We start from the raw sequence: 26,573 nt of genomic DNA on the forward strand, positions 1-26,573 counted from the left end.
GCGCGGGACTCGGCCTTCCTCAACCAATGGGAAGAAGAGAATTCGTCGTGTTGCGCGTGGCTGGAAAGATTGGCAGGCGAGGCCCCGCCTCGGCGCCTCTGTCCCGGGTGAAGTGTGCTGGAAGGGGCGCCCCGGCCCCAGACTCAATCGCTGTCATGGCTGCACGGTCTGTCACTCTCGGCATCGACCTGGGCACCACGTCTGTGAAGGCGGCCCTGGTGGAGGCCGCGCGCGGCGACCCTTCCGGGTTCGTGGTACTGGCGAGCTGTGCCCGGCCTGCGCGGGCCGAGACGGCGGCCCAGAGCGCGGCGGCGGGGCCCCAGGTGAGGCAGCGCCCTGGAGCCTCGCCGCCTCCAGGAGCCTCCAGACACCCTCTTCCTCCTCACAGAAGTCTCCCTGACTGCTCCAGCCTGCCTGATCTCTGCCTGCCCGCTGCAACTCCCTCGATCCGATAGATCTCCTCCCAGGAGCTTTCCCACCTGCTGGCACCGATCTCCCCACTCTCGGGCCTTCTTTGGGAGCCTTGACCTTGGCGCTATATCCCCGTGCTCTCTGCCCTCCACTTTCTGTATCCTGACCTGCAGGAAATTGCTCTCCTGCATATGGAGCGATCTCAGGCCGCCTTCTCATTCTTGCGGCTCTCTGCTCCTCACATCTGCAGGTGTCCTCAAATTCAGGATTCAGCTTGTTCCCTAGGGCGGTGTCTGGGTTTTCCTTGAGAAATCAGACGCAAAATCCAGCGTAACCTGCCCCTCTCTCATCCCGCAGGAGTGGATTGTGGGTGGAGGAACTCAAACACTTGGACAGCAAAAGTCCCCTGGCCCCAAAGGCTGAGACACCTTGGAAGAAAGACGTCAGGACAGATAGACATTGAGAGATACCTCAATTAAAATGTTAGAAAAAGGTCAGATTGATAATTCTACACGAAAACTAGTGTTTTGTGAAAGCTACAAGATAGAAATGGAGAATTTCACCACAGTGGGCTCAATTGCAAGTTGTGGGTTCAGAAAGGATGTCAATCCTCAGAGATGGATTCCATTAATTCTCTGAGAAAGGTAGCTCTATGTTCAGTTCATTGATAATAGAAATTAATATCAAGGAACTTTCTGTGTATCCTCATGACTTTTTTTTTTCCTGGATCGGATCTCAGCTTGTTCTTATAATTGAAATAGATGACCTCTATGGCCCCTTCCAGCCACAGACCTCGATTTTCTGAGCCAAACCCCACTCCCAATAGCTTTGTTTTTCACAAGCTCTTGCCACATACCTGGACTCAGTCCTTTAGGGTTCAGAGTCCATCTTGCTCAGAAGCATTTCAGAGGATAAAGATTTCGGGAGCACTTCTCATTTTCATAGAGCCTTTCAAAATTAGTTTGGTTGGAGCATCAGGACATTTTAGAATGATTATCTCACTTCATGGACCATGAAGTGGAGGCAAAGTCAGCTCTGACCCTGTGGGGGTAAGCAGCAGAGCTGGGATTACAGGGGTGGGTTTTAGGCAGAGCCCTTTTCTCTTGAAATAGGGCCACTTCTTGAAAACTACTTTCCCCACTTCCCCCAGTGTCCAGCACAGTGTTCTGTGTTTACAGGCACGCTCAGTGCTCCACACCTGCCTAAGGAGGGGTTTAGGGGAGGCCAGTAATAGCCCCCCTTGCATCCTCCACATGTGTGTTGTGCTCTGGGACAAACAGCCTTGTTGTAATTTCACCTATAGCAGGATTTCTTCACCTTGGCACTGTTGATATTTGGAGGTTGGATGATTCTTTGTTGTGGGCTGCTGTCCTGTGCGTTGTAGGATGTTCAGCAACATCCCTGGCCTCTAACCCACTGCATGCCAGTAGAACCCTCCTCCCCAGCTGAGACACCCAAAAATGTCTCCATATTGCCAAATGCCCCCGAGGGGACAAAAATCACCGCTGGGGTAAACACTACTGATCTATAGAAACACCTGGTGGCTCTGGTCTTTCCTCGTGTCCATGTTTCTCACTCTTTAGAAGCATTGTGTACTCCACAGTCAAGTTTGGCAGCTATGTGGAAGGTCAGACTTTTAGCTCTTTGCAACTTTAAAATATCAAGATTTTTGAGGGAAGCTCTGTGACCCTTTCTGTGTTATGAATTTTACCGCTCTGGGCCTCAGTTTCCCCATCTGTAAAAAGGGGTGTGGGGGAGGAGGGTTGAACGAGTTCCTAAATTCTTTTTTCAAATCTGAATTTCTAGCATTTGATCTGAATGTAGACCACTTGATATTCTGAATCAAGGAATGGGGGCAGCACCTTTCCTGTGACATTGTGGGTGTATCCATTGTCTGTCCAAGAATTGCTCCCCCATCACACTCACCACTAAAACTCCCCACACACTGAGTGCCTCCTTGTCTTCACTCCCTTCTGGCCTGTTTCACTCCTCCACTGTCCTTACCTACACAGCTCACCCACCCAAGGTCCATTTTAAACAGTCCTGCATTCATGTACCATCTGGGTTCAGGCCACGTGGGAACTCTTTAAACCAGCACTGTCCAGTGGAAATGTGAGCCTCACATGTAATTTTCAACTTTCTGGTAGCCATATCAAAAAACAGTAAAAAGGAACCGTAAAATTAATTTTCATTGCTTATTTTTTTAACCCAATGGATCCAAGCATATCATTTCCATATGTAATAATCAATATAGAATTATTAATGAGATACTGTGCTTTTTTTTTTCCGTACTAAATCTGAAATCTGGTATGTAGATTTCATTTCAGACTAGCTGTGTGTAGCTGATGACTGGCGTGTTGGACAGGGCAGGTGTAAACAAATGCCTCTTCCCTGCTTCCTTCTTCCTTTGCCCGCTGTCTTATTTCTTCCCTCCTGGGGGATCATGCATAGCCAGGCATCTCCTCTCTGCCCCATCTTTTACTGCCCGCTCAGTTCTACTGTAGTCTCTCCTGCATAAAGAGTCTTGTTAGGATGTAGGGTTGCCTCCTCAACAAAATGCTCTGTGCTCCCTCTCCTCTCCTTCCCCAACCCTACCCCTCCTCACCTTTCTTCTTTCTACTCCTTCGATCATGTTTGTTTGGAGCCAAGAACTGCCACAGCCCAAGGCCAGCAGGCTGACAAACGAAGGGTTAACTCCAAGGAGGGGGTGCCTGCACTGCCCCCGGAACAAATGCAAGCCCTCAGGGCATTCGGGAAATGTTTGCCAGACGGATGAACTGAAGCAAACACTAGGGCTGGTCCTCAGGTGCTTTAGTCCAGGAAGCCTTTCTTGCCTACACCTTTCCTGCTGGGTTCCTCCCTGCTGGGTTCCATCCTTCTTCTACCCCAATGCTCCATGTGCCTTGCCAAAGACCTTTGCCTTATTTCTCCTTGCAGCATGGTCTTTCTTGTGTTTTCCGGTCCTGCTGGACAGTAAGCACCTGTAGGGCAGGGCAGTGCTTTTCTCAGCTCAGACTCTTCCACAGCAGGGGGCAGAGCCCGGGCCATTGGCTGAACTTAACCCACAGCGGCGCCTCATCTGTGAAGGGAGAAGTGGGACCTCGCCCACCACATTCCTACTCCAGGCCCCGCTGGAGGTAGTGGAGAACCCTCAGGCCCACATCCCATCCCTGAGGCCCCTCAGCAGGTCCTGGAAGTGACCTCGGTGGAATTAGGTGGGCAGCCACCACCCAGGAAGTCCCTGACGCCTCTGCCCTCCTTCCCCTGCCTGTGTGTGTACCTCTGTCCAACGTATCCTGTTCTGTTTCCAGGGGCAAGAGCAGGATGTGAGGAGAATCATCCAGGCCCTCCACGAGTGCCTTGCTGCCCTTCCCCGGCAGCAGCTCTGCAAGGTCTGTGGCATCGGAGTGTCAGGACAGATGCACGGAGTCATGTTCTGGAAAACAGGCCAAGGTATGCTGAGCTTGGGGGTGATCACGTGCTGTTAACAGTCACCCTGTGATCTCAGGTGGCCTCGGCCTGCAGCGGCTTGAAGCAGGATTTTGGTTCCCCTGGCCAGAGACTGAAGTCAGGCTGCAGCAGTGAGAGTGCTGAATCCTAGCCACTAGACCACCAGGGACCAGAGGCCAGTGATAAGGCTCTAGCCCGTCGGCTTTGTAGAAATGAATTTCCACAAAGAGACAGAAAGTAGTGAAACAAGTAAAGTGTTTATTAGGAGGAAAAAGGGTACGTGTGGATAGACACACAGGCAGGCTCAGAGGGGCAGAGGCTCTCAGAGGCTCGCGCCCTCGTGGTAGTTTGAATCACTTACATGGGGCATTTCTTTTGAGTTTCCCTTGGCCAATCATCTTGCTTTGCCTGGCTCTGAGTCCATATTTGGTTTATCTCAGGGTCCTCCCCTGTGTGTGCGCACATCTCTTAGCCGAGATGGATTCTAGCAAAGAGGTCTACGGGTAGGTTGACATCACCTACTATGGAGTGGCACCCCTTCCCTTTTTGACCCCCGAGGAGCCTTTCTGTGCATGTGTAGTTGGGAAGGGCTCCTTGATCTCGAGAATGAAGAATATGTGGTCTCTTTATCTTTTATCTGGGCAGCCCTCAATTCTTCTTCGCTCCGCTATTACCTTCATCTTGGAGTATCTGCCCGCAGGGGACAGACTCCAACCGCTCAGCCTGGGGCCCATCTATCTCCTGCCTCACCTGGAACCAGAAAAGGGCTGCCAAGGGCTCTCTGTGAAGGGTCCGGTTATTCTGCTGCCTCTTGCATTTTGTGTACATCCTGTCCTGTTCAAAGGATGTAATGAAGTGAACTGTCCACTCACACATTATTCCTGAACAGGGAGAGGGAGAAGAGTGAGTTCTCTCTGATTCTCTGTTGGATTCAGTGGAGTGGATTTTCCACAGCCTTCTCTTTCTTTGTGCCAGTGTCTTGGAGCATCAGTGTCAACAACCAAGAGATTAGTGTAGCTGTAGATTCCAAGACGCAGAGGAAACTCTTCTGAATTTAGGCATAGTTTTTGTTGTTTAACATAATCACAGACATTTGTGATTTTTCAATTCCAGGGCACATCCTTTTCATGGGCACGGTTGCTAAGCATCATTTAGTTGGTCGTCTTCTTTCAGGAGGTCTGCCACAGTGCAGAGGTGGGTGGCCTGTTCTGTTTGGCCTCTAGGAGGAGTATTAAGCCAGCAAAACAGCAGTGAGCACTTTGCATGCCAGGTGCTGAGCTAAGTATGTTACCTGTGTGATCTCACTGAATTTTCCCAACACCCTTATGACGTGGGTTACATTACTCTCCCATGAGACCCGGAGGTTCAGAGAGGATAAAATAATATGCTCGGGGTCATGTAGCAGCAAGTAGCAACTCCAGCTTTTCTCTTTTTAAATTAATTAATTAATTATTATTTTTGGCTGCGTTGGGTCTTCGTTGCTGCCTGCGGGCTTTCTCTGGTTGCGGCGAGCGGGGACTTCTCTTGTTGCGGAACACGGGCTCTAAGAGCGCGGGCTTCAGTAGTTGCAGCTCTGTGACTGAAGTCACAGCTCAGTAGTTGTGGCTCACAGGCTCTAGAGCACAGGCTCAGTAGTTGTGGCACATGGGCTTAGTTACTCCGCAGCATGTGGGATCTTCCCGGACCAGGGCTCGAACCCATGTCCCCTGCATTGGCAGGCAGATTCTTAACCACTGTGCCACCAAGGAAGTCCCGTGACTCCAGCTTTTGAACTCAAGTCTGTCTGACTTCAGACACTGAACTTTGAAAGTCTCCCGGGAGGACCAGAGTCACAGGAGGACACACTAGCTCAATGAAGGGAGGAATTTCCCAACAGGATGTCCAAGCAATGATTAGGCTCCTGTAGGAAGTTGTGAGCTCCTGTTACGGCAAGTGTTAAAAAAAATTTTTTTTTAATTATAGAAAGTTCGACATAGACATAAATGTAGGGAGAACAGCATTATGAACTGACACATACCCATCACCCAGCTTCAAAACTATCAACTTTTTACTGCAGGTGTTTTAAGCATAGTATGGATGGCTACTTTGCGGGGTGGAGGCTGCAGTTAAGGAGGTTGGACATTGGATTCACCCCTCCTCTGCCTAGAGAATCAGTGATTCCGATTCCCCTGGGCCAAGTGAGTGGTGACTTGCCTCTCGGTGGCTTGACAGGGGTCTGGTGGTGCATCCTTTGATCAGTCCCCAGGGGGGGCCTGGGTGACTGCAGAAGCCCACCCAGGCTCTCCCCCTCCTCCTTTCCCTTTGTCTGCCTGTCGTCAGGCCAGCTGGGACCACGGGAGCTGCTTGGCTCCAATTACTAGCAGGAGCCAGAGGCCAGTTCTGGTGTTAGGGCTGACCTCTCACGGGGAGTCTAGGTTGTAAAAGTTTTTAAACTCCTTAATTTTGCATTAACGAGAATAAACGTCCTTTTAATACTAAAACCCTTCCCAAAGAGGACAGCAGAGATCTAATGATTGTGCTCTGGTCACACGCCTTCCTTTCTGCCCGTCTCCTGGACTCTGTAACGACCACACAAACCATCGCCCACATCGGTGGAGAGAGCTGCTTAATATTTCATGGAGCCCACCTGCATGCCTTCTTGTTTTGGTTTCTGTTTCTGGGAAGGAGGAGAGCCACTGTTTGACGATGATACCTGCTTAGCAGAGTGAGTGAAATCATATTTGAGATCAAGTCGTTCTGCTTTTAATAGCGGCTGTAATTCAGTTTGGTTTCGGGACCTACAATATATGAGGCTCTGTGCTGGGCCCCGCGGGAGACATAGAAACGGTATGCAGCCCTTGTCTTCCAGGGCTCGCTCAAGGCAGTCAACACAGACAGACACCAGTAACCTGAGCAGAGAGCTAAGTGCTTCCACAAGGGCGCCAATTGGAGGAGAAGAGAGGGAGTGACTAGCGTCTTCTGAGAGGCCTGTGGTTACACCAGTTTCCACATTCCATTTTCAGGTTCAGTAATAGCAGGAGAGAAGTGGGGATCATAAAATCAAGCTAAAAGGCCAGCAGCAGACAGGGAGAAATTATTCACTAGTATATAGTAGACAAAGGACGAATATGGGTGCATATAAAGAACAAATAACAAAGAAAGGACCAATGGCCCTGTGGAAAAATGGGCAGAGGAAACCAACAGGCAATTCCTAGAAGAGGAAATACAAATAGCTAATAAGCATATGAAAAGATGCTCAGTGTCATTAGGAATTAGGAAAATGCAGAGGAAAACAACAACGAGAAATCATTTTCCACCCACTGGATTGTAAGAAAGCAGTTTGAGAATGTCAAGAGTTGGCAAAGTGGGTGGAAAATTGGTTTTTTAAAATACCACTCCTGGTAGTATATATTAGCTTGGCCGTTTTGGAGGGCAGTTTGGCAGGGTGTTAAAAATAAGAGAGTTATAGCAACTACAGGAAGAAAACTTCCAACTGAACTAATATGAAACCCATTTGCTAATTGCGCGGGGTGAGGATAAAGCTTTTAAATTATACACTGTAAAAATAAGAGTTACTATGACTCAGTGGCCCTACTACTTAAAATCTGTTCAGGAAAAGGACTTTAACATGTATATGCAAAAGAGGCATAATCATGGTCACTCATGGCATCCTTGTTTATTGTAGTGAAAGCTGTGACGTTTACCCATGGGGGAGTGGTTAAATAAATGTTGGTACCCCACGCTGTAGAATGGTATGCAGTAGTTGAAAAGAATCAGGTGCGTTCACATGTACTAACGTGGAAAGAATTCTAGGACATGTTGCTGGATGATAAAAACAACCACTAGAAAAATACATACAGTAGAGTACTGTTTGTTTTTAAAAAACAGACAAAACCAAAATAGAATAAAACCCAGCGCAAATCAACCAAACCAAAGAGAGTATGTTGTGTGAGTATAAAAACCCAACAACGGGACGTCCCTGGCGGCCCAGTGGTTAAGACTCCGTGCTTCCAGTGCAGGAGGTGCAGGTTCGATCCCTGGTCAGGGAACTAAGATCCCACATGCTGCGCGGCCAAAAAATAAAAAAAAAAAACCCAAAAACACTCTACAGGTGCTAACAATGACAGGAAGGGGGCTGGGACTCTGATGGGGATGGTCAAACAGGCCTTTTGCTTTATCTGTAATATCTGAACATTTTATGTTGAGAATGCATTCACTTATCATTTGTATAATTAAAATTTTTTTAAATTATTATTATTATTATTTTTTGCCAAAAAAGAAGAAGAAAATGAGAGAAAGAACATCCATCAGGCCAGATTCTGGAACAGACTGTCTGGACTTGAATCCTGCCTCTACCACTTAGTAGCTATGTGATCTTTGACAAGATTTTTAAAGCTTCTCTGAGCTTTATACGTCTTATGTGAAAATGGGGATAAATATCACACCTATGTTGTAAGGCTAATATGTAGATTAAAAAAATTAATATTTTTAAAGTGCTTTGAACAATACCTGGTACATGGTAAGAACTCCGTATTTATTTTATAACACAAACAAAATAAAGATGATAGTCCTAAAAGTAAAAAGGAGAAAAAGGGTCAAAAGAGTTTTGGAAGCAGATAAAAGGGTTGAAAAAAAAGCCGCAGATGTCCAGCTTTAGGGCTGAGATAAGAAACCCAGCTTTAGGCAGAAACGTAGTTGTGAGGGTGGACCATCCCATCCCCAGCTTACTCCCCCTTCCTGGGTGAAACTTAATAAGCTTCAGGTGCATATATCTGTGACCGCTTCCCTGCTCTTCTTTTTTTTTTTTTAAATGATTTTTATTGGCGTATAGTTGATTTACAATGTGTTAGTTTCTGCTGTACAGCAAAGTGAATCAGTTATACATATACATATATCCAGTCTTTTTTAGATGCTTTTCCCATATAGGTCATTACAGAGGGATTGAGTAGAGTTCCCTGTGCTATACAGTAGGTCCTTTCTTTCTTTCTTTCTTTCTTTTTTTTTAAGGCCGCGCCTTGGGGCCTGTGGAATCTTAGTTCCCTGACCAGGGATTGAACTGGACCCTCAGCAGTGAAAGCACTGAGTCCTAACCACTGGACCTCCAGGTCCTTATTAGTTAGGTCCTTATTAGTTATCTATTTTATACATAGCATTGTGTATATCTCAATCCCAATCTCCCAGTTTATCTCTCCCCCACCCCATTCCCCCCTGGTAACCATAAGTTTGTTTTCTACATCTGTGACTCTATTTCTGTTTTGTAAATAAGTTCATTTGTACCTCTATTTTTTTTTTTTTTTTTTAGATTCCACATATAAGTGATATCATATGATATCACTTGCCTTTCTCTGTCTGCCTTACTTCACTCAGGATGACAATCTCTATGTCCATCCACTCCCTGCTCTTCTGGGTACTGGCCAGAACCCCTGAGTGTGAGTGAAGCGTTGCCATGGGTGATAAAGTCTGTCCTATAACCTCACTAGCAGAGTAGTCTCAAGGACATGCTGGTGCCGGTCCGTTGCTCTTTTCTCCATTTTTGGTCATCTCCTTCGTTCCAGGTTGTGAATGGACAAAGGCAGGGGCTGCCCCTGTGTTCGAGCCCAGAGCCGTGAGCCACTTGGTAACGTGGCAGGATGGCCGGTGTGGCAGCAAGTTCCTGGCTTCTCTGCCCCAGCCAGAGTCTCATCTCAGTGTGGCCACGGGGTTTGGCTGTGCAACCATCTTCTGGCTTTTGAAAAATAGGTACGGACACCTGTTCTTTGAATTGGGTGACGGATTTGCAGGGGGACGAGAGTGGCTAGGGAGCTGTACCTCTAGCTGGTCAGCATCACTCCATGTGCTGGATTGTCCCTCAGTGAATGTGGCCCAGCACAGGGTGTAGTCACAAGACTTAGACTTGGTCTACCGCTGCTTCATTTTGCAGAGGGCTCTTATTTGTTATCTGATTCTCACCTAGAGGGGGAAAGAAGAGACCCGAGAGGGCAAGGGACTTGCCAAGGATCACATGATGGGTTCACGGTGGGATCAGGGCTGCTGAGAACGGCTGATGTCCTGCTTTCCCAGGCACGGTGTGTCCTCCTATGAGTACCCTCCCCTAAGGCTGACTCTGGCCAGCTTGGCTTGGAGGGGTTGGGAGGTTCAGCTGCTGGGGATCCACAGCCTGTGGGGTTCTGGCTGCTACTCAGCTATGCCATGTCTAGTCCACACTGCCCACAGTTAGGTGCAGCACATGCTTTCAAGTCAATATTAAACCACGTTGAATTGTTTGGGGTATCAAAAACAGCCCAGAGTTCCTGAAGTCCTACGATGCAGCTGGCACTATCCATGACTATGTGGTTGCCATGCTGTGTGGCTTGACAAGACCCCTGATGTCCGACCAGAATGCCGCTAGCTGGGGATATTTCAACACCAGGAGCCAAAGCTGGAACTTGGAGATGTGAGTATAACCACGCAGGCTGGCTTGAGGCTGAAGGGCAGAATCTCTAAAGCGGGAGCTTCAGTGGGGCTTTCCCATCTGGGAATAATGGAGGATTCCACGAGGCCAAGAATCAGGTTCCAACGCCCTCCAGCCTGTTCCAGTCCCTGGGCATGGGTGGGCCTGACTGTAAGTGAAGTTCTTGGGGAGGGGCGCCACCCACCACGCCACGCTGCCTGCTCCTCCACTGTTGCCCAGACCTAGGGTGGGCTCCCCAGTTCTTTCTGTGCCCTGAGCCAGCCCGTAGATTCCAAAGAACAACTTTCATTCTTTAACATATTTTATTTTATTTTATTTTTTTAACTTTTTATTTTATATTGGAATATAGTTGATTAACAATGTTGTGTTAGTTTCAGGTGTACAGCAACGTGATTCAGTTATACATATACATGTATCTATTCTTTTTCAAATTCTTTTCCCATTTAGGTTGTTACATAATATTGAGCAGAGTTCCCTGTGCTATACAGTAGGTCCTTGTGGGTTATCCATTTAAAATATAGCAGTGTGTACATGTCAATCCCAAATTCCCTAACTATCTCTCTCCCCTACCCTAATGTATTTTAAAATAGGGTTAAGAAATGGAAGTAGTAGGCTTAAGGGATGCCTTTTAAGCTCCCTTTAAACAATCATTTGCCTTTTCAGGTCCAGAAGTCCAGTGCCCTATAAGTTCACTGCCTTCAGGGCCCAAATTCTGAGCTCTGTAATAAAACAAAAAGCACCTGGTAGTTCAGGTAAAGGACTTTCCAGCATGTTTTATAAAATTGGCAGCCCCGTGTTCACTAACCGCGAGTGATGGATGCATTTGGTATTCAGGAGACTGATGGGTTTGACTTTGGTTTGGCCTGTGCTAACCAGCTGTGACTTTGCTCTAAAACTCCAGCTTCCTCCCTTTGCACAGTGTTTGCTCTCCCTGCAAACGCAGGAGGCTGGATGCCGATGAAATCTGCTTCTTATCCAGTTCTTTCTGACCACCTCTGCTCAAACTGGTTGCGTTCTTCTCCAAAAGGCCCATCCCAAGCTCTTGAAAGCCAGGGTTCACTCTTTAAATAACTCAAGGCTTTTCCTCATGGTATAAAAAAAGCCAAAGAGGCCCTCTGTGAAAACACTGGATTCTGCCCTCTCTTCTTGAATGTGTATCCTATTGCGCTTTCCGTTGCTGAGTTTCCTGGAAACAACAGAAAACCAAGCACCAGGTAGATATGCTGTCCACTTTTGGTTTGCAGACTGAGGGACGCAGGCTTTCCCGTCCACCTGCTCCCGGACGTCACCGAGCCTGGCAACGTGGCAGGCAGAACTTCCCAGGCCTGGTTTGAGATCCCAAAGGGGACACAGGTGGGCGTGGCCTTGGGGGATTTGCAGGCCTCTGTCTATTCCTGTATGGCCCAAAGGACAGATGCAGGTAAGTCTGTCTTTGGTTCTCTCCTCAGACTTCTACTGGGGCCTCCTGAGCCCCAGCTCTGTGCCAGGGTCCGAGGGGCACACATAGCCAGCAGTCGCAGCGTCCTCTTGACCATTATTCTACAAACATGAAAAACACCATCATCCCTGCAGGTGCAGCCCCTGCCCCGGGAGCTTACAATTCAGCAGGGCAATTTCTGTCCTGACCACAGTCTGTGCCTTTCTGCTCTAGAGACAGGTGAGGGAAATGACTCTCTAGTTGGCTGGTTTCTATGTGTCTCCATGACCAAGAAAATAGATTATTATTCAATAGATTAGGGTTTTTGTTATTGTGTGTTTGTCAATGAAAGTTCCTCGGATCTGAGTAGAAGCGCAGACTTCCCTGTATTCCATGTAAGAGAGTCACAGTGAAGGGGAGACAGCAATCCAGGGCAGGGGCTGGCAAAGTTTTCCTGTAAAGGGCCAGATTGTAAATATTTTAAGCTTTGTGGGCCATTTTGTTTCTATCATAACTACTTAACAGCTGTTGGGGCAGGAAAGCAGCCATAGCCAATGCATAAGTGAGTAGGTATAGCTGTGTTCCAATAAAACTTTATTTATAGATGCTGAATTTCATAAAATTTTCATGTGTCATGAAATATTCTTCTCCTTTTCATTTCTTTTCAACCTTTTAAAAAGGTAAGAACATGCTACTGGGATTGTAAAATGGTGCAGTCCCTTTGGAAAACAGTCTAGCAGTTCTTCAAAAGTTAAACATGGAATTACCATGGGACCCAGCCATTCCACTCCTATGTGTACACGCAAGAGAATTGAAAACACATGTCCGCACAAAAAACTTGTACACAAATGTTCCTAGCAGCCTCATTCATAATAGCCAAAATGTAGAAACAACCCAAATGCCCATCGACTGATAAATGGATTTTAAAAATGTGGTGTATCCACAGAGCTAAAATGCTATAACATGTGAATGAAAGTGAAAGGCCACATAGTATATTATTCCATTCCTGTGAAATGTCCAGAATAGGCAAATCCATAGAGACAGAAAGCAGATTCATGGTTGTCTAGGGCTGGGACATGGGGTTGATTGCTAACCAGTATGGGATTTCTTTCTGGAGTGGTGAAAATGTCCTAAAATTAGATCTCAGTGATGTTTGTACAACTCTGTGAATATACTAAAAAGCACAGAACTGTACACTTTAAAAGGGTGCATTTTATGGTGAATTTTTTGAATTACATCTCAATAAAGCTATCATTAAAAAAAAAATGTAAAAGCCTTTCTTAACTCCTGGGCCATACAAAAACAGATGGCAGGCTAGATATGGCCTGGGGGCTGTCGTTTGCCCCTCCTGGGGCTGGGGTAGACTTTGGGTCTGCCTGCCCGAGCAGGGTGATTGCAGGCTGTGTGTTTCATTTGATCCTCAGGGCAGCCTGGCCGAGTGGGCCCACTTTGAGAGCCCCGCCTTGTTATCAAGGGGAACAGAGAAGTCATTCATCTTACTCGGATTTTCTTTGTCGTCACATCTTTTTTCCTCCATCAGTTAGAACTATTACAATTTAACACTGAGTTTAAAAACTCTGACCAGCACTATCCTCTGAAGCAGTAGTTTATTACTATTTTATTACATTCTTAAAAAATAAAATTTCAAGTGACTTTTTGTTTTGTGTTTGGTAGTAATTCCTCTTAATTCAAGATTAGGTGAGAGGGAAAGGTGAGATTCTGCCACTTTAAAAAAAAATTTTTATTGGAATATAGTTGATTTACAATGTTGTGTTAGTTTCAGGTGTATAACAAAGTGAATCTGTTATACACGTACATATATCCAGATTCTGCCACTTTTGTTTGCGCAAATATGTGATAAAATCTTTTAAGGTCAAAAATCCCGACTTTTTCTCCTGAATTTTCTCCCTGAGCCCTTGTCATCATCCAAAATGAGGATGATGATGCCTTTCTCATGGGGCAGTTGTCGTGATGCACTGGGATGGTGCCTGTAAAGAGCCTGGCTCTTTCCGCCTACCTGGTAGTCTTCAAATCTTAGGCTGTTCCCTCCACAGAGAGCTGTCATGTGCCTGGATATAAATGTCCTTTCTAGATGGTGAGTGAGGCGCTGGTCAAATGGGAAGAAGCTAAGATTTAGGCTCCGTCTTCACTGAGCTCGTTGTGGCCTCTGGTTCTAGACTGGCCTGTGCTCAGCTGTGTGGTGTCCATGGGCAAGGCTGGTCAGCCCCCTTCATTGACACTTCCCCCCGAGGGGATAGGTGGAGGGCATGATGCTTCTGGTTTATCGCCATGGTGAAAGGCTTGATGTGGCAGGAAGTCAAGGTTATTGACTTTCTGAGACTTGTTTTCACTCTCCTTGCCTCTGCCTCACAGTAGGTAGGATAGTTGGATGCTGACCTCAGTTAGTTTAGCCCCAACAGACTGAGAGGAACAGGCTTTCTGGCCAGATCTCGTGAGAAATGGAGGAGAGACTCCTGGGACAGTCTGTAGGCTCTGGCCTCCATCTAGAGGAGAAAATCATCCCCTCTGTTCTAGGTCTGGGAGCATCCCTGCTGGTGGAGGGAGGTTGAGAAGCACACCTTGGAAATGAGAAGGAGGTGGTACCCACCAAAAATGAATGAAACCTCCCAAAGAACAAAACACTTGGGCTGAGGTCTGACTCTCTGTGAATAGTAGCTTATTGCTGTGTAACAAATCACTCCAATACTTAGTAGCCTAAAACAGCAAACACTTATTATCTCACACAGTTTCTGAGAGTCAGGAGTCTAGGTGTGGCTGGATGGTCTGGCTCACGGTCCCTTGTGAGATTGCAATCACACTGTCAGTCGGCTGGGACTGCAGTCATCCGAAGGCTTGACTGGGCTGGAGGATCCACTTCTCATCTCACTCATGTGGCTCTTGGCAGGAGGCCTCAGCTCCTTGTAGGTGTTGGAGGACGGAGGGAATGAAAAGTACCCACCGAACTGAGAATGCATCTTGAGACTGAAAAATGAGGCAGGCAGCTCCATATAATCAATGGGTCAGTTTATTTTAGGGTAATTTACAGAGTGGGATCAGGCAGACAATGATCTGGAAGCCTTGGCAGCTGCATTCTGCACCACCAAGGGGCCTTTGGGACAGTTTTATAGTTAACCTAGGACGTGAGGGTGGGTGCCTGGAAACAGGACATGCACCCCTAAGTTAAGATGATTGAATGGGTAACTAGTCTCATGGGCTCTGGGAAGACATCAGCAAAAGTCAGCATAGTTTGGGAACTAACAGAGCATAGAGGCCACCTGGCCCTGACCGTTGTTAAACAATATCTACTAACTACAAAGCCCTTGACGACAGAGGAGTGATTCACCAGCTAGTACAGTCCTGGGTAGGGTCAGCGGAAGGACAGGGGGGACCGTACGGGCCCAAGATGGGGTCAGTTATGCCAGCAACCATCCAGTGGGCCTCTCCATAGGGCTGCTTACGATGTGGTACCTGCCTCCCCCGGAGCAAGTGATCAAGACGGAAGCTGCAGTGCCCTTTTATGACCTGGTCTCCAGAGTCACACACTGTCACTTCTGTTTTACTCTCTTCATTAGAAGCCAGTCACTGAGTCCAGCCCACACTCAGGGGAGGAGAATTAGGCTCTGCCTCCTGAAAGGAGGAGTCTCCAGGAATTTGTGGCACACTCTCCCCCGACCCTGTTATGACTTGTGGCCTCTGAGTTAGCCCAACAGGCCTAACCTCTGCTTTCTTTGGACCCCATCCAGTTCTCAACATCAGCACCTCGGTGCAGCTGGTAGCCTCCATGCCTTCAGGATTCCAGCCAGTGCAGACTCCAGACCCTGCAGCTCCAGTCGCCTACTTCCCGTACTTTGACAGGACCTACCTGGCGGTGGCAGCATCACTCAATGGGGGCAACGTGCTGGCCATGTTCGTCCACATGCTGGTCCAGTGGATGGCGGATCTAGGTAAGGGTGGCCCACACAGTGGTGTGTTCTCTGCTTGTCCTTTCTACGTGGCAGTGTCCTGGTGCTGAATGTGCTGTAAGTTTCTAGATTCTTGTCTGAGAGCCAGCCAGATTCTAGCACATTCCCTCTGTCCTTAGGGATCTGAGCTTGTAGCCTTCTTTCAACTTCTGAGCTGCCATCACCTACTCTCTTTTTTGAGGTGCACCTTCTCCCCTAACCTTGACTGTGGAGTATCCTAATAGTCTCCTGGCTCTCCCTGGCCCCGCTATTACTTTCTCTGTCAGTAACCTTGCATTTGAGGTTTGCCTTCTGATGGCTACAGACAGCGGAGAATAAAATGATCAAACATGAATGAGTGAAAAGACTGGTAGCACTTATTCCTGGCAAGTAGCACCTCTCCTCCTTTCTTGGAAGGGTCCCTGGAAACTCTGATGTCTTCCTGCTCTCTTCAGGGTGGAATTGATCAGGCCTTCCTCTGCTCTGTATTAACAGAGAAAGATGTAACCTCTTTCTTCCAGGAGAGGTTCCCTTTCTAAGTACTTAGGGTGGAAATGAAATTTCTGGCCAGCTGTCTAGAAACAGAAATCATGCTCATCAGATGCATGGGTCACTTGTAGGAGCTCAAAATCAGGTCATTTCAGGAAACATCCAACAGAATAACTAGGTGGGGCACAGGCCACAGGGAGCATCTGGGAAGTTCATACTGGTCATGCAGACAGGTGTTGCTGACCCACGTCGGTCCTTCCAGGCTGGCTGGGGGTGTCAGGATTGCAGGTAAGCTCTGCCACCTTGGCTGGGAATCCCTCAGGAATGCTCCACTTAAAGAACAGAACTTTGATCTTGTTTTGCCTTGCATCAAGAAAGGTTTTAAAGATGCAGAACCAGTCATCAGAACCTTCAGGCAAGCCCTTTACTCAGATACTGCTTTAACTGGGTCGAGTCTGTCAACTGTTTACTGAGTTGGTTGGTGTTTCTCTTTATACAGAAGTGACTGTTTTGCTCACCCCTGAAAGAGTAGGTAATACTTAATTTTTCTCTAAGCTTTTCAAAAAGAAAAGTCTTTTGCATTTTCATGGTTCTTATTTTGATGAAACAGAGGGTGCTTTGAAGGCTAGTAGTTTATATAACTTAACCTCCTGTGAAAGGTCTACATTGTTTCATTTGATTGAAAAAAATATAGTTTTTTCTTTCTCCTTCCTGAGGGTGTATAGTTGAGTTTGTATAAGTTAAATGTGCTGATGTTGAGACTCCGTGGGGACTTTTGGCCATACATTGGAAATACTCGTGGAGTTTTAAAAACAATGTTGATGTCCTAGTTTCACCCCTAGAAAAGCTGATTATTTGGCTTGGGGGAGAGGAGTGGGGCCTGAGCACGGCATTTTATAAAAGTTCCTCAGGTGATTCTGTGCTCTCAAGTGTTGGTAAGCACTGATCTAGAACCTTCTACTCAAAAAGCGTGGTCCTCAGGCCAGCTGCACTGGCTTCCTCTGGGAGCTGATGACAAGTGCAGCATCTCAGGCCCCACCCCAGGCACACTGAATCAGAAGCTGTGTTTTAATAAGATCCCTGAGTGATTCATATGCATATTGAACTCTGAGCTCTGGTCTAGACTGGTTGTTCGTAACCTCTGCCGAGGGGCAGGCTGGGCTGTGATCAGCACTGTGGTCCTGGGATGCCTGTGACTCTAATAACAGGTGTGATGATACTTATTGATCAGTGTATGCATTTGGTCCACTTAGGACCAAGAGTCCCACAGCTGCGGGATGGTTAGGACCCACAGCAGCGCTTACAAGATCTATCCTTGAAGGTTGGGCTGGGGTCTGTAGTGAGAAAGCTGGCTGGGGTCTGGAGCAGAGCACAGCTAGCCAGAATATCTGAGTCCTGAGCTGGGAAGCAGCCAGCCACAGTGAGGAGAGGCAGCAAGTCAACCTATCCTTGCCCCCTGGGAACTCTGAAGCCTGCAGCGAGGGGGTCCATGAACTCACACAGGCCTTCTCTGTTCCCAGCAGGCCTGGAGATTGAAGAATCCACTGTGTACTCACGCATGATCCAGGCTGCTGCACAGCAGAGAGACACCTGCCTAACCATCACTCCAACAGTGCTGGGCGAGAGGCACCTGCCAGACCAGCTGGCCTCAGTGACCAGAATCTCCTCCTCTGACCTCTCCCTGGGGCACGTGACCCGGGCCCTGTGCAGAGGCATCGTTCAGAACCTGCACTCAATGCTTCCTTTTCAGCAGCTCCAAGAGTGGGGCGTGGAGCGGGTGATCGGCAGTGGGAGTGCGCTGTCCAGGAACGAGGTGCTGAAGCAGGAGGTGCAGAGGGCTTTCCCTTTCCCAGTGTCCTATGGGCAGGATGTAGACGCAGCTGTAGGGGCCGCTCTGGTTATGCTCCAGAGAAACCTTAACCAGCAGGAGTATTAGCACACTCATTGGCCAAAGGACTGTTGCAAAATTTATCTAATTAACGTTCCGCTCCTTATCTTGGGATCATGCTTTTCCTGGACAGCTCTGTGGGCAGTTTTAAGCAATGCTTGTTCTCAGGACATCATTTTGACCAAGGACCAATCTTCAGGGCACACTCACTCTAATAATGCAGCCAGGAGTCATCAACCAGATCCCAAATCAGTGCCTTCTGAAAGAGACTCACCTGAGAGCTGGTTGCAAATGTAAATGTGGGAGAGAGAGAGAGAAAGGGAAAGATGGGTCACATGTACTGTTGGAAGAGTCTTCCCTACTGGATTGTGCCACGTGACCCTGAGGCCCCTTTCCCAATCTTGTTCTTCTCTGGCCACAGCCGGCTAGCTGGGGCAGGAGGCGACCCAAGGACAGTGATGCAGGCTGGCTGAGATGAAGATGCAGGGATCTGTGCTGGCCTTCTTGCCATGTACCTCCCCTCCAAGGAGAGCCTGCTTGGTGCTGCCATGGTCCCTCACAGCACAGCTGGCTTGAAGGCACAGAACAGAGAAGAAAACGTGGATGGCATGACCAGCCAAGGGGACAGATGCTGCATAATGCCACCGTTCAGGCATGTTGTTCCCAAGAGTCTGACCAGACACCAGCAAGACTCTTTTCCAAGAGTGTGTCTGTGCAGCCGTGTGTTTTTGCCCCTGTGCATCCCTGGGAAGCCTTCCAAGGAAAGGGATGCAGCTGCGCATGCTCCTGTTAGAGAGAAAGCAGAGAGAATCCCTTGTTCCAAATGCCCCAGCTCTTCTTTCTCCTGGTGTGGGCCTTGCTGGCCCGCCATGTGTGCCTGGCTCGCAGAAACATCCCACTTGAGTCGGCATCTCTGCAGGGATCCCAGAGCATCTTAAACCTTCCCGTGGTTGGTAGGATGACCATGGAATGGCTTCCAGGAGAGGGCCACCGTCTCTGTGTCTACTTCCACACTCTCAAGGGTGATCCCAGGTGCCTGACTCTGAGGCACCTGGGCAACTGTGAGTTTGGGAAGCAGTCATGTCTCTCTGTAAATGCCACTTTATGTGATTGTCTGAAACTCTTAATCTGCCTGGCTGTGCTGATTGAATTTCAGATACTAAAGTTCATTCCTCCAGAGCCTTGTCCCTTTAGTAAAACACACCTCTCTGCGTTGGGAAGACTGTAAATCTGGCACTGCCGCGGAGCTGGGTTTGGGAGGTTGGACATAACTCTGGGGATCATTTGTAGGTTGTCCTTGCAGAAGCCCTGCCTGCCGCATGGTTCTGCTGGGACAAGCAGCTGCAGATCACTCAGGAATGTCATGTAATTGTTCTCTCGGCCAGAATGTGTTGACACCATCATTTTGAGAGAGAAGTCACCTCGGGATGGGCCAAAGGATAGCAGAGAGCCCTGTCCATCAGGAGGAGCTGGCCCTCCGACGTCAGGGAGGCAGCCTGTCTTGCATTCCCAGGATGCTGTGGGTGGAGTCTAAATGTAAATTAGGAGCTGGATAGGTATCCTGCAAAGCACCATAACTCTCTGTCCCCTTTCCGCGTGTCCACTCTACCTCTGAGGGCTAAGCCTTGCACAGTCCAAGCTTGCCAGCTGGTAGTCCTGTTGTCATTTCTATTGCACTTGGCCTGGAGCCTCTGCAGGGGTTTGAGTACAGCTGCCTGGGCCTCATTTCTCCAGGCTGAAGTCATAAACCACTCGTTGCTTCTGCTGTCGCTCTCAGGAGGTACCATCCTGATCCTCAGATGAGGAACTGGGTCATTAGGGCTGTTTGCCAATATCCTGATCTTAAGCACATGGTAGGCTGGCACTTTCCCTCCTGATTTGCTTTGGCCAGTAAAACGTCAATAGAAGTTTGTCGCTTCCAGGCAGAAGCCCTTTGGAGCCAATGTGAGATTTGCCACACTCTGTTCCCTTTGCTGTAAGTGACCTGGGGTGTCCCAGAGAGGAGGCTCTGCTGCCCTGGGTCCCACATGAGTGCAATGTGGTGTAGAGCCCTCACAAAACAGCAAGTGACTCATAGTGTGGCTGAGAAATAAACCTTTGATGTCTGATGCTACTGAGATTTGGGAGCTGTTTGTTACCACAGGAAAACTTAGTTCATCCTGACTGCTACAGCCATGGTAGACACTGTGCCTGAGAAGTCCCAGCATAGACCCAGGTGAGTCATATTTATGAAGCATCTACTATGAGATGGGTGTTCTATCAGGCACGGTGATGTATTGTTGAATTCCCATCACTAGGGAATGAAATAAACGCTATAACAGATTTACCCACATGCCCAGAAGGAGGAGCAATTCGTTCTTCATGCAAGTGACATCGAAAAACTAAACCTTGGAAAGTTTCAGTCCATTGCTACTAACAAAAGTTAGCGTTTTTTGAGTACCTGCAATGGGCTAGAAGCTAATCTGGGCTCTACTTGTTTGAACTCATTTGATCTTCACAATAATCCTAGAAGGTGGGTATATTATCCCCATTTCACAGATGAAGAAACCGAAACACAGAAACGTTAAGTAACTTACGTAAGATCACGACTCTAGGATTCCAAACCCAGAGCCCGCTTTCTTTGGCATTCTAGGCAGCGAGGTCAGGTTAGGCAAATGTGTTTATGTTAAAGTGATTGGCCTGACCAGGGTGTGTGAATTGTCTGGTGTCACTTGGTCATAGGGCAGGTGCAAGGGTGTCGTGGGAGTGGTGGCTGAAAATGTTGGGCAGACGGGGAAGGGTGGTGGATGCCAGAGAGTTTGGACTTTCTCCTGTGGGCAGTGGAGGGGAGGGAGGGGATTGGGGATTCTTGGGCTTTGGGAGAATAGCTGGCAGTGTGTGTTCTGGATTGGAGGATGGATGGTAGGAGAAGGGTCCCAATTAGAGGAACCTAGAAAACAGCCTGTGAGAGATGGTGAGGCTGGAACCAACCAGGGGCAGAGGAGTGAACGCCAGCCCTCCCGCTCGCTCCCCTGTCCCGGCCACACACACCATCCTTTGGCCTTTGACTACATACATATGATGTTTATGTGGTTTTCATGTTCTCTGTTTTCCTTTTCTTCTCAAAGTGGACTGAAAGCTCCTTGGGGGCGGGGTCCCTATTAGGTGTTCTCTGCCCTGTCCTCCTCCTGCATCTGAACTTGGGCTGTTGTCCACCTCACAAGGCAGAACCCTACACCTTGTCCAAGGCCTGACTCTGATGCCATCCGCCAGCTGCAGTCCCCCTGCAGCATATTTGCCACCGGATTACACCTGCATCCAGGACCTCGCTCAATGTTTGCTGTTGGCACGGCCTGTTGGCTCCTGGTTTGTGCCTGTTACAGGGAGCCCCACCCTGTAAGCGTCAGAGAGAGCCTAGCAGGTCTTCCTCCTTATCCATCCCAGCCTCCTGGAGGGCAGAGACCACCCTATTCACCCTACTCACCGCTCTGGGTTCACAAAGTGCACAGTGGGCCTCAGGAAAGAGGGTGGGTCACACCTGACCGCTTCTCAGGCATGATTAGATGAACAGGCCACATCTTTGAAAGTGAGATGTTCTTGGTATAGAGATGCTCATTGCATGACTCATGAACATTAAGGAAATTTTGTTTTTTTCATCAGAAAACAATTAGTCACCACCTCGAGCTAATGGCCGGATACAGTTCAGCAGTCAGCAGATGTGAGCTGAAATAATGAGGAGATGTACAACCCCCCAGACCTGCCTGGAGACTTACCAGCTCACAGAGCCCATTCACATCCATATCCTTGCTAATCCCCAGCAAAGCCCCTGAAAGCAGGCCAGGCAGGTGTTCTCACCTGTTTTGTGGATGAAGAAGCAGGCCCGGAGCTTCAGCTACCGCCCAAGTTCATGCAGCTGGCATCTGACACAGCTGGGCCTCCTCACTCCTGCTTCCATTCTCTGCCTGCACCCCGCCAACCACTTCTCACTCTGTTCTGGTCCCTCTCTGGGTCCCAGCTCTGCAGAGCAGGGCTCAGCCATGGGGTGCCGAGTGGATGTCGGCTCCCTCCCCAGCTCAGATGGCCAGCCGATCTGCTTCTGCAGCACACAGACCCCTCTCACAGACCCTTCCCCTCCACGGGAGCTGACTCATGTGAGTACCTGGTGACACTAATGCACAGACCAAATGAGAAAATGAAAGTAGTTTTCTTCCAGGTTTGCTGTTTTCCATCTGAATCTTGGACCCATGAAGCCATTTAAAATTTGGGAGGCAAGACACATAAATCAGGACAAGATTTAGAAATCTCAGTGCAAGATTTAGAAAGCTCTAGACAAGACTAGTAGTGTTGTCACTGTCCTTGGCGGGGGGTGGGGGGGTGGGGGGGGCATGTGGGCGTTACGGGTGCCTGCGGTGGTGCCTTCACCAGTCTCCATGGGGCTGGATCTAGCACGGCCTGCTTCCCACCAGGTTCCTCCCGAGGTGGCAGGATGAGTGTTCCCGACTTTGGTAATCAGCCTTTTTCAGCCCATGGGAGTTTGCTGGTTTCTAGCTGTGCCAGAAAGTCTGGTTTCAAATCCGAGAAGAACCCAGGTGGATGAAAAAAATCTATTAGGCTCCCATTGCCAGGGTCACTGTGCCCCATGGTGGTAACACAGAAAGAGAGAGAGACCTGTGGCCATTATTGACGTTAGCAGTTTTAGTCTAGGTCACACCAGACACCTGCTGTGAGACCTCCAGCACTTTCCCGTGCTGCCTCTGGTACCCATCAGAGCTTGGAGGGAGTGCCCGCTCCCAGAGGTCATCATTAAAACATGATCTACTTACAAGGAGTTTTAATGGGCACATCATTACATAGATCCAAGAACACAGTGTTTCAAATTACGACCCAGAAACCACACTGATGGTGGTGAGGCCCAGCCCTGAGGTCCTGTCCCAACACTGTTTTCTGAACTTTAGTGGAACCACTCAGGGCAGGTGCTGTTCAGATAAAGCCGGGCCAGCATGCACCTTTGGGAAAGTCACGGAGCTAGGCTTGGAGAGGGAAACGGAGGGCGCCAGAGCCTGTGTCACCCAGGAGCCATTAAAATCTGCAAAGCCGGGTACAAACATCAGAGAAGTTAAAGCTCAATACAAATTTTAGGAAGCTCCAGCTGAGACTAGTACAGTTGTCACTGTTCTTGGGCAGGTTACGTAGCCTGTCTGCTCTTCATTTCCTCATCTGTAAAGTGGGGACAAAATGGTACTCACCTCGTGAAACTTTGCAAGGGTCCAATGAGATAGTGCATATAAAGTGCTTATCCCAGAACCTGGCACTCTGTCTGCCATTATTGTTGTCATTGTGATCAAATGTACCAGTAGTCCCAGGAAGGCATCGTTTGGAGGAGGTGGGATTTGAATGATAGAATCTCAGCATCCATAGGTCTCACCTGCCACTTGGGCCGTAACGGTGGGTTGAGTGGGATGGATGTTGGGCAGAGGGAGGGCGAGGGAAAAGCGTGGAGGCAGGCACCGTTGGTGTGACTGGGGAGGAGGTGTGTCTAGGTGATAGGAGGAGGTGGGCCACGGTGGGAGAGGGGACTGGGGATGTGGGCTCAGGGTGCCAGGTGGAGGGGTGGGGCCTTGATTGGTAAGGGGGCCACGATCAGGACAATGTTCTAGGACTATGGACTGGGAGGTGGCAGGCTGGGAAGCCTAGACTGGGAAAAGGAGGCACTTCTGGGACTTCTGGTGAGAACTGTCTGCCAGCTGCCGAGAGGGATGGACGTGAGCCACAGAAACAGCCCAGACAGCGAGGACAGAGAAGGAGAGGGTAGAGAGGACAAAGCATGCCGGACTTAGTGACCAGAAGAAAGTTGGTGCCTTTATAGGCAGGGGCATTGAGGGGAGGGAATGTGGAGGGAAGAGGAGTCCATCTTGGGCTGTGCTGAGGGGAAGGGGTTTGTGGTCTTTACCTGGAGATTCCGGGAGGCAGGGATGGAGCCCAGGGGAGAGGGCAGGGCTGGACCCCCCGGGTGAAGGAGTCGCTGGCTTGGGAATGTCAGATGGGTTCTTGGAGGGGTGAGGGTCTCAGAGAGGGGAAGAAGGAGGTAAGGGTCCCAAGGAGCACCTGTGTGGAGGGGAAAGGCTTGGCGAGGAGAGGCAGCCAAGGAGACCAACATGGAGCTGTCGGGGAAGGAGGAGAAGGGCCAGGATTTCCCCTGCAGCCCTCGGAGCATGTGCGGTACCAGGTAGACTCTGGGATGTTGTGAGCCCCAGTGGCTCTGTTACAAAGGGGACACATTTAGTGACACGTGTTGTCCTCACCAGAGGCAAAAATCACCTTGGAGGCTAAGGGGACGGTCCTGGTGGAGAAGTGTGACCCACCACTTTGCTGGACATTGCTCCTGGGCTGGCCGGTTCTCTCAGTGCCTTTCTCAGATGTCTCCCCCCCTGTGCCCGGGGGGCAGCTCAGGGCTGAGACCCCGGCCTGGCCCAGGCAGTGTGTGAGCCAGGGGCTGTGCCTGACCCAGTGTCTGCATGGCACTGTCTCCATACCGAGGTGTATTTAATGCTACTCAACTGTACACTTAAAAATGCTTAAAACGGTAACTTTTAAGTTATACGTATTTTACCACAATTTCCAAAAAAAAAAAAAGAATGAATTCCAAGTTTCATTTTTTCAAAAATTAATTTTTATTGGAGTATAGCTGATTTACAATGTCGTGTTAGTTTCTGCAGTACGGCAAAGTGAATCAGTTATACATATACATATATCCCCTCTTTTTTAGATTTTATTCCCATATAGGCCATTACAGAGTATTGAGTAGAGTTCCCTGCACTATACAGTAGGTTCTTAGTCATTCCAAAATTTCATTTCATTTTATTTTTTATTTTTGTTTTGGCTGTGCAGCATGTGGGATCTTAGTTCCCTGACCAGGGATCGAAGCCGAGCCCCCTGCAGTGGAAGCTCAGAGTCTTAATCACCAGACAGCCAGGGAAGTCCCCCAAGTTTCATTTTAATTGAAGCATTTTAGCTTCAATTTTAGGCACATATCAAACGGCACACATATGAAAAGGTGTGCAAGCAGGGGACATGGTATGGCGTGGTGGAATGGGCCCAGCTTCCTGGCCCAACCAGCAGTGTGACTTGGGCAATCATCTAATTGCTAGATGTCACAGATTTCTCATCTGTAAAATGGCTACGACAGTCTCTACCCTCCCACTGTGCAGGGTTGTCGCGTGGCCTAGGAGAGTGGGTGGCGAAAGCTTTTTGTAAACTGTAGAAAGGCATGCCGGATCCATGTGGTGTCTGCACTTCAGTGCCTGACTCAGGGGTCGGAGCTCGTAAGCTACTCCAGGCAGGGCTACAAGAGGCCTTTCTGGCATGTGGCTGCTCTTTTCAGGCTGTGTCTGACCCGCAGCTTATTGGAGTCCTATCGAGTTCCCAGGGGCAGCTGCTAGGTCAGCTTCTCAGGCATTTTGGGCGGCAGCCTGTATGCACACCTGGTAAGACTTTGAGACTTTTCTCAGCCAGTTTCCGGGAGGGAATGAAGCCCTATTGGAAGTGATGAATTAACTTTTCTCTTGTTCCTTTAGGATCATACTAGGAGGCGTTAGAAAATAAACCCTCATCATTTTCTCTGTTCTGTGGTTCCGTGAGGAACCCCAATTGAGAAAGGCCGGAACTGGCAGATGCAGAAGTGCCCCCACCATCATCCCTGCCCCAGATTTGGGCACACAGGGAATGAGAGGCCCAAGAGAGCTAGGGACTTGTTCTAGGTCACACAGAGTTGGTGCAAAGGCAGCACTCAAAACCAGGAGGTCCCTAATTGCCAGGCCAGGACTGCATGATGGGTGACACGACCCTTCCCATTCCTTCTGCATTTTGAAAATGGAGCAGTGCTCCATTTACATCTCTGGTTGTGAAAGTGCATTTGTTGAGCTGTTTCCCCAGACCACCCTGTCTGCAGGAGTGGTGGGTTTGGGAGGCCTGAGCAGCGCCCTTCTTCCTTGAGAGCTGAGGTCACCAGCTCTGGCTGGTTCTGGGCTGCGTGTGGCTAATTGCATTGTGGCCCTGGCATGGTTGGAGGAAGGGCAGCAGCTAAGTGGTTTCTGAAAAAAGGGCAAAAATGATGGGAAAGACTTTGGGGTCCTCTGGGAATCGGAGCCTCAGCAACAGCAGCTGCTACCGTTGCTGGAAACGTTTTCCTTGAGTGCCAGAGCGCGCCCACAGCCCATCCCTGTCAGTGCGGAGCAGCCGCAGCCCGGGGAGGGGCCGTGGACCCTCACGGAGGGAGGCAGGGGAGGCACCTCTTCTCCCCACAGCAGCTCAACTCTCCCTTCGAGTAGAACGGCCTTTGAGCTCGCCGCGCCTGCTGGGTCTGGGGTGTGCCTGCGTCTAGCTGGTGAGTCCCTTCTGTAGTTGGATGTTCGCTTTTAGAAACATCTAAAAGCGTTTGACAGCATAGTGAGCTGTCAAAAGCTGGGGTATGCCTCTTCCCAGCTGTGTGACTACGGGCTGTTCAACTAGCCTCTCGGCGCCTCACTTACCCCATCTGAAACCTGGGGGTAATAACAGTGGCTTCCTCAA

At 49.0% G+C, this 26,573-nt stretch overlaps 1 protein-coding gene across 2 annotated transcripts; it reads left to right on the plus strand.

Moving 5' to 3' along the window:
• The first annotated feature begins 87 nt into the window (after window positions 1-87).
• Window positions 88-20,292, plus strand: SHPK (sedoheptulokinase). 2 transcript variants are annotated; one of them, XM_061175152.1, is made up of 7 exons: window positions 88-323; window positions 3,723-3,864; window positions 9,396-9,579; window positions 10,121-10,273; window positions 11,536-11,711; window positions 15,452-15,652; window positions 17,662-20,292. In XM_061175152.1, exons 1-7 carry the CDS (start codon window positions 156-158, stop codon window positions 18,072-18,074), a joined length of 1,437 nt encoding a protein of 478 aa, XP_061031135.1. In that variant the 5' UTR covers window positions 88-155; the 3' UTR covers window positions 18,075-20,292. The 2 variants fall into 2 exon arrangements, with proteins under 2 accessions (XP_061031135.1, XP_061031136.1); XM_061175153.1 differs by having other exon boundaries at window positions 109-323; window positions 17,659-20,292.
• Window positions 20,293-26,573: the final 6,281 nt, after the last annotated feature.

The sequence above is a fragment of the Eubalaena glacialis genome, chromosome 19 (genome assembly GCF_028564815.1).
Source record: "Eubalaena glacialis isolate mEubGla1 chromosome 19, mEubGla1.1.hap2.+ XY, whole genome shotgun sequence".
Taxonomy (NCBI): domain Eukaryota; kingdom Metazoa; phylum Chordata; class Mammalia; order Artiodactyla; family Balaenidae; genus Eubalaena; species Eubalaena glacialis.